The sequence below is a fragment of the Mesitornis unicolor genome, unplaced genomic scaffold, assembly GCF_000695765.1.
Source record: "Mesitornis unicolor isolate BGI_N332 unplaced genomic scaffold, ASM69576v1 scaffold4591, whole genome shotgun sequence".
Taxonomy (NCBI): Eukaryota; Metazoa; Chordata; class Aves; order Mesitornithiformes; family Mesitornithidae; genus Mesitornis; species Mesitornis unicolor.
In genome coordinates, this window is record NW_010165630.1 from 1 (window position 1) to 13,017 (window position 13,017).

The 13,017-nt window shown below is 40.7% G+C and overlaps 1 protein-coding gene across 1 annotated transcript in view; it reads right to left on the reverse strand.

Moving 5' to 3' along the window:
• Positions 1–3: 3 nt before the first annotated feature.
• Positions 4–13,017, reverse strand: part of LOC104548606 (tubby-related protein 4-like) — a gene marked incomplete at its 3' end in the record, with an annotated part of 28,589 nt that continues 15,575 nt past the window's right edge. The window contains exons 4-10 of the mRNA XM_010194679.1: positions 12,064–12,288; positions 9,600–9,834; positions 9,034–9,178; positions 7,399–7,543; positions 6,051–6,144; positions 4,296–4,439; positions 4–287 (exon numbers count right to left, since the gene is read on the reverse strand). Of these exons, the coding sequence (XP_010192981.1) occupies positions 4–287; positions 4,296–4,439; positions 6,051–6,144; positions 7,399–7,543; positions 9,034–9,178; positions 9,600–9,834; positions 12,064–12,288 (1,272 nt within the window). The remainder of the gene's footprint in view (positions 288–4,295; positions 4,440–6,050; positions 6,145–7,398; positions 7,544–9,033; positions 9,179–9,599; positions 9,835–12,063; positions 12,289–13,017) is intronic.

Sequence of the window (13,017 nt, forward strand, 5' to 3'; positions counted from 1 at the left end):
GGGGGGCACAGGGGCGGCGCGGCCCAGATCTGCCCCGGCCAGTGCCCCTGCCCCTGGGCCGGTAAAGCGGCCTGGTGCCCCGGGGAAGGGCCCCGTCCCATCACTCCCTGCTTCTGTCGGTGGATTGGCCAGCACGTCCAGCTGCACGTTCTGATTGGCCAGCAGCGACTGGACCAGGCCGATGCTCTGCGTGGGTGACATGGCCTGGGCTGAGCTGTGGATGGGGGCGATGGGGATGTTGACGGTACATGGTGGGCTGCTGGCAGGGACACCTGGGGCACCGGGCACTGCAACAAACAACACAGCATGTCAAAGAATAATAGAATCATTTAGGTTGGAAAAGACCTTTAAGATCATCAAGTCCAACTGTAAACTTAGCACTGCCTAGTCCACCACTAAACCATGTCCCTAAGTGCCACATCTTCCCATCTTTCAAATACCTCCAGGGATGGTGACTCAACCGCTTTCCTGGTCAGCCTGTTCCAATTCCTAATAAACTTTTCCGTGAAGAAGTTTTTCCTAATATCTAATCTAAACCTCCTCTGGCACAACTTGAGGCCATTTCCTCTTGTCATATCACTCATTACTTGGGAGGAGGAGAGACCAACCCCCACCTTGCTACAATCTCCTTTCAGATAGCTGTAGAGAGCAATAACTTCCTCTCAACTTCCTTTTCTCCAGGCTAAACAACTCCAGTTCCCCCAAAAGACTTGTGCTCCAGAACCTCACCAACTTTGTTGCCCTTGTCTGGACACTCTCCAGTGACTCAATGTCCTTCTTGTAGTGAGGGGCCCAAAACTGAACACAGTATTCAAGGTGTGGCCTCACCAGTGCCGAGTACAGGGAAGGGATCAGTTCCCTGGTCCTGCTGGCCACACTGTTTCTGATACAAGCCAGGATGCTACTTTTTTTTAAATAAGAAATGCACCAATAAACAACAGAAAAGAAAATCCACTCACAGACCTGTGGCTGCTGCCACCTCTTCTTTGCTCCTAAACCTAGAATCACTAAGGTTGTTTCCTGACTTCCTCTAGGGCTGCTGCTACCTAATGGTGAGGCACAAAAAAGTCCCTGCTGGTCCAGTCTGACTCCCTCTAGAGCCAGTCAGGTGTCACTGTGCCATGCTGGACTGAGCTTCAGAAGGAAGATGAAATGATGCTCCTCCAGCCTGCCCTGATATGACAGCAGTTGTGAGTTCTGACTCAGATGTTTCTTGTCATAAGAAAAAAAGTGGAGGAAAAGAAAAAGAAAGTGGAATACCTGCACTGAACACACTGTATAATATCTAGTATAATGTCCCTAGATTCAATGAGCTTAGAAAAACTGGAGAATACAGACAACATGTGGGAAAAATGAACTATTTTTATCTCCTGAGTATAGTGCGTGAAAAAGGAACCAGTAATGTAAAAAGAAGGAAGATGAAACAGAGGGAAAGGAATACGATGGAATGAAATAAAGATAAAACTTGTTCTTGAAAGATCTGCAAGGATAAGATGTGAGGAAATAGATGGGAAGCCTGATGGGAAATGTAAGGGAAGATCTGAGGAAAGAGACAGGAAGCCAAGAAGCTTCAAGAAGTGGGTACTGTAGTTAGGGCAATTTCAGCATCAGATAGGCTGCAGTAAGAAATGTGAAAAGAAGCAAATGTATACAGAAAAATGTTTCCCACACATAGTAGTGGTGAACAAGGGACAATGAGGCAAGAAGCAATTCTGATGATTTTAAGCAGAAGCATGGAGCTTGCTCGACTGCTTGCAGTTCATTTTGCAGAAAGTGGTGATAGTGATTCCAACAGGAAGTACCACTGAAAAGCTGGAGTGTGGCAATGAAATGAGGGCATGAGAACCAAGCACAGGTGCAGAAGTCAAGAAGAAACAAAATGAAATAATATGGAGAAACAATAAATACTATATTAAAACCCTCAAGAATCTTGCAGATTCTTTATTAGTTTTCCTGTATAAAAAACATGGGAAATGATAAGCGAGTTGCATCAGCAGGTTTATGGGAGGAAAAGAGACTAGAGTAGTAATATCCAGGATCCTAGAGTTGTATCCAGGATCATTTAAATGTGCCAAATTCTGTGAAGCCTCTGATTTGCAACATCAGTTCAGGCAAGAGATCCATTAGCCAGGACTCCTCCAGCTGCTGCTCTGTTCCTAATTAATTTCTCATTAAAATTCCAGTCATCTACCTATGCCCTATAATTACATTTTCAATAGCATTAGGCTTCATCAGCATCAGTCATGAACATGGTAGGTCTACAAACAGGTCTGTGGCTATGCTGGCAAATTTTTATGGTCGTTCTGTTCATTCCTCTAGAAGAGCTAAACTTAATTGACCCTAAGGCAGTGTGGTTCTGTGCTTGGCTGGCAGGCCATGCTTTCATCCCAACGCCTGCAGGTTAGCAATTCATCCGCCAGAGCCTGAGGTTTAATTGTTAGCTTGGCTTGAGCAACCCAGAATGTTGCTGTCCTGGGCATTAAGTGCCTTATCAAATAAAATCTCATTTGTCATAGTGTTGCTTAATATTCCAAAGTGTTTAAATCCAATGTTTTTTCATTCCTCCAATGATTTTTAATTGATTTGTTTGCATAATTTGGAAGTTATACCAATTCACTGTCCATTTGCCTTGCCAAATCTTTACTGAGTACATTAAAAAACACCTGTCCCAAGAGCACTTCACTACTAATATTCCACTGCCCAAGAGAAGCTTTCTATTATGTTTTTTTTAATCTATCATGTAATCATTACTTATGCTGCAATATTTTTCCCATTAGTATATGGCACTTTTTTCCTTTATATGCAGGCTTCAAGAAAAGATATACTAAAAATGTTTTGGAAGATTTAAGCAGCCTCCATCCGCTAAGTCAGAAATTAATTTTCAGAAGAAACTAGAAACAAGGTGGGCAAGAAGAGGAAGACTCTTGTGGAGGAAAGGGTAGCATGACTATTTTATTAGCTTTCTCAAAGAGCTGGAACAAAACTCTCTAACAATTTTCCCTATATTTATGTGGTGTTCACCAACCTGTAATTCTGAGTACTGTCTCTTTAAATAATATTAAAGGAATTGTTAATGCCGTTCTAATCCATTTTTCAGGACAGGAGACAGAATCTCTATATTAACTTTTTTTTTCTATTTAATTTTTCTATTACTTTATTTCAGCTTGGATCAGGTTTCATAATAGAAAATGCTGAGTGCTTCCTATGCATAATACATAGACAATCATTAATATCTCTATTATTTTCTTCAGATCCTCCAGTGAATATCATGTAGACATAAATTAGGGAAGCTACAAAACATGACAAAATGGGCTTCATTTTAAGCACACAAGGAAGAAATTTTAGAAGTCCAGAGGACTGCTCTGATGCTTGGGTTGGACACAAGCTTTGGTGTTTTCAGTAGTCAAAACCTTGGTCCAAAGTAATAGGAGTATTTCCAATTAATTCCACAGACTCTAGCACATGCCTTTAATTGTTTTGCAGTGCTCCTTCCTCCTTAAAGAGTATGGCTGTCCATGACAGCCACTCTCGCAGTTCCAAAAACCTGTGACCCAGCAACAGGAATCCCTCACTGATATGAACATTCTGAAAATGTATTATCTTCTTGTCTATTATTTGTTAAATTTATTGGGCATGATGATACTTTTTTTTTTGATCGGAGGAGGTCTTGAGTACTTCCAGTCCTTTTATCTGCCATGTTCATATCACCTGCATCTGAGCCTTCCATGTACTGCTTGAATCTTCTGCTACCTTACATCTCAGTAAAATGAGAAATTCTTCCTGATCCCCGTTGTTTGCAGACTCCTTTACTATTTTAGCCTTCCAGTAAGACTTGGTACTGATAAAAGTCAATATGGGCATTTAACACCTCTCAAAGGGTAGCTGAGTTTTACAGGAACTTGCCCTCCATCCCAAGCTCTTATCAGCAGGCTGTGCTTTGCTGCCATCAGATCACAAGAATGACCCTTTGGGACTTCCACAACACTACAATTCTGTCCTACACAGATGCAGAATGCAAGGCTTTGGTCTATGGAGGATTTTTAGTGAACTGAATAGAAGATTATTAATTTTCCAGTGAACTTGAAACTTAGCAGCCCTATGTGGATTATATTTTCCACATATTTTATAAAAAATGTCCATAATACAGATCAGCCTTGTTCTAATTCAGTTCTACAGGACTCCATCAGACTAAGGAAATTTGATTTGTGTGTTTACCAGAGGAGGCTACTGACACAAGTTACCTGTTGTTCAGCTAGCTTAACCTATAACATGGCAGACCTCCAGCTCCTCCTTACCTGGTAAATCATCTTCGTCTTCGCTGAAAACATTTGGATTAAAGACAGGCAGGTTAATGTAGTCCATTGAAATCTTCCGAACTTCTGGGAGATATATTGTCATCTGTCTGGGCTGAAGATGCAGCAAACTGGTTTTATATATTACTGGAGACAGAGTATAACAAGAAATAAATAAAAAAATCTGTCACACGAAGAGCATCTAAAGCTAAGAAAAAAAATCAATTCAAAGCAGACAGAAGGGCTATGACTATTTTTTAAAATTTATTAATGAACAAATGTATGTGCCATTCTTAGCCGAACTGCTATGTATCTCTTTGCATAAACAGGATAAAAGAGACTGCTACTTTCAGCTGTTTTTCTTTAAATAGAAGCAGCATCTCTGTAGTTAAATAATCTGTAGGAATAATGAATTACTTAATCTTGTATTCACATCTATTTTCATGGAAGGAAAATAATTTTTCAATTCCACTTTTGGAACTTTGCATCACAGGATGCTACCAACTTATGTGAGTTTAGGGGAAAACTGGAAAGCTCTCAGGAAGGAAATCTGTTGAGGGTTACTACACACAAAGAAACACCTCCTGGCTCAGGAAGTTGCAGGGACCCAAACCACTGGAGACTGGGTACCACTACAGCTTAGGCTACACATATATCCTTCCCTACCTGTCTGTCACTGACAATGAGAGAATTAGAAGGACTAGACTACAGACCTCTGGTCTGACCGAGTAGGGTCATTCTTACACTGTCTTTTTACAAATACTGCAAACGCAGATGTCAGAAAGTCGTAAATTACTTAGGAAAAGAAAAAAGTGGTTGGAACAAACCTGAGGATTTCCATAACACCTTACTGAGTAGAAGGTGACCCAGCCCTATAGTAGTGGCACTGGTTGTCCCCAGGGTGACAACATCTTGAGAGGACAACCTTTGCCTGGAGGCTGGGCCAGAGAAGGGCCTCTATGCAGTAGCTGGGACACCATCTCTTGTCTGATAGTAGTCAAAATAGCCATAAAATAACCTGTTTAACTAATTCTGCATCCACGGCATCATTATGTCGCCCTGACCTAACTATATAATGCAAGACAGGAAAAAATAAGTTTTCCAAAGAGCTCATAAAACTCCTATACTTGTGTTAATATTTAAACTCAAGAGCTCAGTTCTGCTAAGTTCTTTACTTAGCCTTCCTTCTTTCAACAGGGAGAACTGGCCTACTCAGAAAAAGATCAAGAGCCTAGGCAACTGCTACTTTTAATGAAGGCTATCAAGTTACTGATGGTTCAGCAAGAGAACCATATGGTAAGGCTATACATTGACTTGAAGAATCTTGAGCATGATGCCATAAGAGCTTTTTTAACATTATTTTGGTATAATTAGTAGCTAAATGACTATAAAATAAAATATTCCTATTACAGTAACTTATAACCTATGATTTTTACAGTCTTCTTGCAAAAAATTGTTTATTTGTTTGAAGTTTGCCCAAATAAACTGTAAAAATAAAGGTCTGGGCTTGACTGTTAATTAATCCTTTTATTACAATTGAGACTTTTTAACACTTTATTGATCTCTCAGTAATGCATTTGTAGATTAAAATATCTTTCAGTTGCAGTGAATTTTGTAAAATTCAATTACTACCATCCACAGAAAATAAAAGCTTTGTTAAAGAAACCTTTCGATTACTTAAAAAGAATCACATGGCATAAGTACATTTTCTATTAGAAAGTATTTGACATGCAAAAAACCAATAGAGTTTACTTTTACCTGCACCAAGATTAGTTGGTAGGAAAGCAGCCAAACCCACAATTTTAAATTTTGTTCCCCAGATATTGGATGTGACCTGAGCAAGGTAGTTGTGCTGCAAAGCAAAACCAATATAATTTTTACCTAATAAAATCTGTATCAAGCTCTAATAAAAAACTGCAGAGCAATCAAGCCATTGCAAGTGATAATACAATTTCAGCTTCTCTTGTTTTTATTCTATTGAAACAGCCTAATGTGCCTATGTAGCTACACAGTCATTAAGAGGTCTAATTTTGATACCTGAACACCATCAGAAATTATGTCTAAAACAGCCACAGAGGCTGATTAAAACTGTTGAAGAACTGAACAACATGATGGCTGCTAAGTGACAATAGCTCTGTTTTTAGATGCCTGCTTCTCCTGCACAGTAAAAGCGTGGCTATTCTGTATTTGAGAAAGTAATACACCTTGCCCTTTGATTCTACGCTTACAAATCACTTCATAGAAGAACAAAATAAGACAGAAATTAATCACTCATAACGACAAACATATCTTTCCTGGAGCTTCCAAAGCAGCTTCCCAAACCACTGCTTCAATGGTAATCAAATTATGGGTCTGAAAGACCAAGAGATTTTCTCAAAGGCCAAGAGTTACATGTTCAGTATCAGGAGCAGGATCTAAGTCTCTGGTCTCCTGCCCTATTCGAAGGACTTTTTGTCCTATCTACCACTGCTGTGTAACTCATCTAGAATTCTTCACTGTGAAAGAAGAAGTGAAACAACAGAGCAGAAAAAAAACCAACTGAAACAAAATAAAACAAAATTAAAGGAAAGCAGGCTGGCATAAATGAAATATGTAACCCAGACAGTTCCACAGTCTGCTAAGTTACCCATTTACCCACAGGACATGAACACTACAAAGAGCACAAAGTGCTAATTCCTTGCTTTCCTTCCAATTATGGCTGTTCCATGTTAATTATGAAACAGAAAACATGTAACCCTCTGAAGCAAGAATTTCCTTATCTCTGCAATTCCTAGCACAGCAGACGTATGGTAGCATTAAGACTACTATGAGAAACTGATGAAGCATTTTCACATACACTTGCAAACAGCCAACATCATCACCTAGAATGAACCCTCTCACATGGATTCACATTGACAGAAGTTAGCAGTGCCCAGATTTATCAAACAACGCCTGACATTCCACTGACATTTGTGAACATTAACACTGAAGAAGATGCAATTCTCTAGTTGTTTCATCTAGTTACTGTAATTAAACGAAATTGGTGATCACTAGACCTGTATCACAACTTGCTGCCTCTGGAAGGAGATGCATTTGGACACAGGTTTGGTAACAATGTGCACAATACCTGAGTGATATCTTCTAAAGGAAACTCTCTTCGGGTTAGGCTTGGTGAACCAATAGAAGGTTTCCTTATTGGTAACCTTGGCGATCTTGAGATCTCCTGTGCAGCTCGTGACATCTTTGGAGATTTGCGAGCTTCTATATTGATTCTACACACAAAGCAACAATTAAAATCATCAACAGGCATGCAAAAATGCACAAAATTCGTGTCTTTGAACGTAAAGATGTCATGAAGACAACTGGTATGGTGTCCTCTAAGTGACTAATGAAGACTACAGGATGGAGGGTTACAGGTCAGATTTAAAGATATATCAGGCCTGACACACTTGCAGTAACTCACATTGGATGTTTTCTGATTCGTTTAACAAAGCTTACAGCAGGTCTGTCAGATACAATACATCCTCCACTAATCTATAAAAAGGAGCTGAGCTATTTCAGCTATGCAGACTTTGAGTAAAGCCTCAAGAAATGGAAATGTGACATCTCAGCTGGCAGATCTCCACATTAGTACAGCAAACCAAGGGGCCACAAACTTTGTCAGTGCTCTTACTCTAAGCCAAAAGTGATTTCTACATCCCATGGTACAAAGAGGGTAATAAATAAGTGAAACAAGCACCTGAAAAAGCTCCGGTAGAAAAAATAATGAACAAAAGTTACATTTCGAAAGTATGCTCTTAGAAAACTAAGGATGCAAGATAGTTGTTTTTCCTGAGCTGTTTCAGTTTTAGGCTAAGGAACTGACTGTTCTTTTGTCAAGTACTACTAAACGACAACTTCAGTATTTGACACATTGTGTTCACGTATAAAGGGATGCATTTGCTTTGCCTCATACTGGGACAAGCTCATAAAATAAAGTCTTTGGAAAAGTGTCAGCTGCAGCTAGGAGGCATCAGGGTCTCAATCTCATAACTTCAAGCTGGCAGACAGATGTCAGTGCCTATGAGAAGCATCTAACACAGACATCAGCGAGGCTTTGTGCAGGTGGAGGGTTCTGTCTATGTACATAATTAATATAATAAAGAGCTGGCAGCAAAACAACCAGCTGAATATCTTAGAAGCGTATTTTGCATATCATTACAGAAGCTCATCAACCCAGTGTTCAGGAGGAACACTATTCAGGCTACCACGCAAGGTCACCACAGAAGCAGTGCAACCTATGCCAGGACCTTTGCCACCTATGCATGGACTTAGGAATTTGAAAATACCCCATAGGAAATAAAGACTTTAACTAGACCAAGGACCCCAAGCACAGAGGAGGCAAGAACACAGCTTGTCTGGAAGACAAAATATATCCTATGGTGGCAAGAGTTTACATGTGGTAGAGACGGTGGTGGGAGAGTTTATAAAATCTTTCTTTGAGACTGCTTGGGGAGTAGTGCCTTTTTGTTCCCCATTACCTTTTGCCCCAGAACCTTCCCCAAAGTCCACCTGAACACCAATATCTGAGATTACCCCAAAATTCCACACTGCAGAAGACCCCACTCCTCCAGAAGATCCCTATCTGCGCAAAGGAGTTTGCTTTTACTTTTATGAAGTGTCATGACAGTGTTAAAAAAAAAAAGAGAAAAAAAGAAAAAAAAGAAAAAATAAAAAAGAAAACCTAGGGAAAAAGAAGAAGAAATATCCAAGAAATTATTACCTGGGGAGTTTGGGTGATTTGCTAGCTCGACTGATTTTGGGAGATTTCTTTGCTGCCCAGTCATCACTCAGTTCGATATCACTGGAGTCCGAGCAGTTGCAGCTGTCAATCACAGTGGAAATCAAGCTGTTTCCATAGATTTCATCTATCAAGACAGGCCCCAGAAAATGTAAGTGCTGCTTCAGAAAACTGATATCAATTACAACCATTAGTCATCAAAAGCACAAATCCGATCCACAGGCAGCAGCTGAGATAAAACTATGCAGAGATAATATAACTGTTCTTCACCCTGTATAGTATAAACTCCAAATTTCCAATGGTTCAAACTTAAGGGAACATGATTCAGAGGGGTGAATAGCATTCAACTGACTTCAAAATTGAGGCTAAAGAGTATTTTCCGCAATCTATTCCCCACTATTCAAAATACAAGAAGTTCCCTTCTGTAAAACAGAAGGCAACATGGTATAAATTCATGTTGCATATATAGATTTTCTTTAACTCTTGAGGATTTAATATGTAAAGTCTTTTTGAATTGTTTTTTATACAGAGCAACAATTCAATTCTACCTGCTTTTCCATCGGTTTTAGGATCCATGATGACAAACTCTGGCCGCAACTTGCTGATACGACGTCCCTTCAGGATAGGTACCAGTCCCCCAAGGTATTCCAGGTACAGCGTGTAACATGGACCACCGACCTCTGGATCATCTTCTGTCCGCTTCATCGTGCAGTGAAGCCGTTCATTGCCAGCTGTTGGGTAGCTGACAAAATCTCTCATATTGTTTGGGTCTGGGATAGGAGGCTTAATTAAATGAAGGAAGGAAAGAGAAAGTTTCCTATAGGTTATTGTTCTTTTGCCATGATGACTTAATTCCAACACAACTAACTGAATTTGAACCCAGCTCTAACTTGGCAAAGTCAAGATTAGTACAGGTTACTGCATGAGTTATGGAGGACTCACATATAAGACAGAACAGCTGTGTTATTTATTTAGGTCAAAAGCAGTTGTACACAGAAAACTAAAGCTAGTTACATCAAAGAGGAAGGTTGGATCTGTGGTCAGAGAACTGAATTAGACAACAAACTGTATTCAAGTCCTGGCTCTATCACAAACTTCTCTTTTAACTTGGGTAATGTGGTCAAGTCCAAGTCTCAGAGTATCTTGTCTCTTGCTGGCTCCCAAGTTAATTTCACCACTCAAGTTCCCATTCCTGGTTAGTATTGCTATGGCACTATGCTACAATGCTGTCAGCTCTGGAAGAAGCTTACATCACTTCCAAGCACGTGACCCATCTTTGCTGAGGGCCTATTTGCATACAGTGTAGAGAAATACAAGCACAAAGCTCAAGGTGGGTTACTTTTTAGCCTGCTTGCCAGCACGCTGTATTAACCTATGAAAAGCTCAGTCCTAAACCAGCTGGACTGCTTTTGTCTAGGACAATATAGCCTGTATGACACAAAAGCTACTAATGTATAAGTCAACACAGTTTCTTTCAGAATTAAAATACAAGAAAAAAAGCAGTAGGGGAAAAATGGAGCCTCCTTAACCTGGAGAGATGAATATGGGCTGAGGAGTGATCTATAATGTAGTCTTCAAGCTGGAGGTGAGGAGAGGAATGTATGCAGGAAAGAGGGTGTCTTGCCATTCACTGGAGGCACGGCTGACAGTTTAGTTGGGAGTCTGTGGCTGTGGGAGAGCCAGGGTGAAGTTTAAAGTGGTGCTGAGAAGGCTCTAGAAACACACATGAAACAGCAGGGACATGTGGCTTTTGGGAAACCTGCTTCAGCCTCTCAGCTACACAGCCCCGCAACTGCTCCCCATCCTGGCATCCCCTCTAGGAGGTGACAGAAGGGCTGTCCCTCTATTGCCTCTGCCCCTCTGATCTCTGTCATAGCTCCCAGACCTGCTACAGCCAACTGCTGCCTTCATCCCATCCCATCCCAGCCCAGGCCATCCCTTGCCTTCCCTAACAGCCAAGCAAGTGTCACTGATGCTCTAGAGAGCAGCAGGGGTGGCTCTGGGACAACATGGGAAGCATCCTGGGGAGAAGTAGGCATGATAGAAAGAACTGAGACCCAGTGGTCTGTTAAACGCTCTGCATCTTTGGAGATCAAGGAGTTATGGTTACAATAAGACATTTATTCTTCTCTGGCAAATGGAATGTTTCACAGTTGCACAAATTACCCTGATTAGCAGTACCCAAACGGAACTATGCTGAATCATAATTTTATAGGCATAATTTGTTCTCACTTAAGCTGGGCCAACTCTGTTGATTTCAAATTAATTATTCTAGCTCTGCATTGTTTTAACAAGGACCTGAAACTGGCTCAAGAGAATGCTGTAATACATACACAAAAAATACCTAACATAAAAATATATGTTTGAATGTAGGGCATTTACCAGCTAATGCTCTAGTTTATAGGCTGTGATAAAGAGCTTGGAAATCCTGATGTGTAACTGAGGGCAAAACCATGAAACAAAGAGGCTGAGCAGATGGCTCTGCTAGTGGTACAGGAAAAGGCACTATACCCAGTTTGTTTTCCCATAGCACTGCTAGAGCAGTAAGGTTTGCAGAACACTCTGTCAGTAGAAGTACTTGGGCCATCACAGGTCTTAAGTATAACCTTCCTGGCAACATAAGGACTCACGTAACAAGTAGGCAACAGTTTTACCACTGAGAATCTCTCCTATAACCATGACACATTATTATCATCAGCGTGAGCTGCTTCCAAAGTCTCTGAGAGTCACCAGCATATTTTACCCTTATAATGCCCTTGGAAAGGCCATCCCCATAGAATAATGCAGATCAGCATGTATGAGCCCTCTTTACAAATTTTAATAGGCACCAAATGGATCAGTGGGTTCTTGAAGAGGACAAGAATGACCCTTAATAAAGCTTTTAAGATTATAATTATGATAATTACAATATCTTATAATTTATCCATTGTCACTTAGGAGCAGCATGGGGGGAGGAAATCAAGCAACCCTTTCCTCTTCCTCACACACACACAGAGGTTTCTTTCCTTTTACCTTGATTGTTGGTATAAAGGCAGTGGTGAGGTATGAGCAGAGCCGAGGGGGCAGGGTCAGCTTGCTGATGTCCTTGTCATCCCGCAGACAGCTGGCGATGGTCTGCTGGCACAGCAGCTGCAGGCTGGAGACCCTGTGCTCAACTCTGACAACATATAACGCAGGTCCAGAAGCCATCAGCAGGCGCGAATCCCTGTGACCCCAACAGATCGAGATGATGGGACGCTGCACGGAGAGGAAAAGGATACAACTTTAAAAGAGCGTGTACTTTCTCAAGATAGTTGCACACATCACATGAATTCAGCATCGATCATGTTACCTTAAGTCTTCCAGAAACTTAAAAGTGCGTGCTGTTCCCCACAAAAAGGGAGAAGAATGTGAATATCTGAAATTACTGATAACAGTGGTTGATTTCTATATAATGCTTTTACTCACAAGGCTTAAAGCTCTTTACACAGGGAATTGTATATCAAATTCATTACCTAGATAAGATAAGTGACTTTGAAGTCACATAGTGTTAAAAAGCAGGATCTCTTGATGCCCTGTCCAGGTGATTTTTCAGTCATTTAATCAATTCTCATCTATTGGTAATGGCTCACATTTCACAACTGAAAAGTTAAATTATATGCCCAGAGACACTTAGTAAACTAGTGGATAAAACCCAGTTGCCTTTCTTGTCTTGCACTGTGCTGAACAGCACCTCTCTTGAACTATTCTCAAAGGAACTGAACTCTGAAAGAGCACCGAGAACAAAATGGACAATGGCCTTTTGTCTTCTGTTTGTCTTCACTCAGAAATGCCTAAATTCATGACAGTAAAACCAGAAAGAGGCAGAGGCGACTGGTACTAAGTGTCAGAACATGGAGCAGAATAACAATAAGCAACTCAAATACTGCTTTGTACATGTCAGAATACTGAGTTGTGCTTGCAAGGAGCTTCCTACTTTTTTTTCCT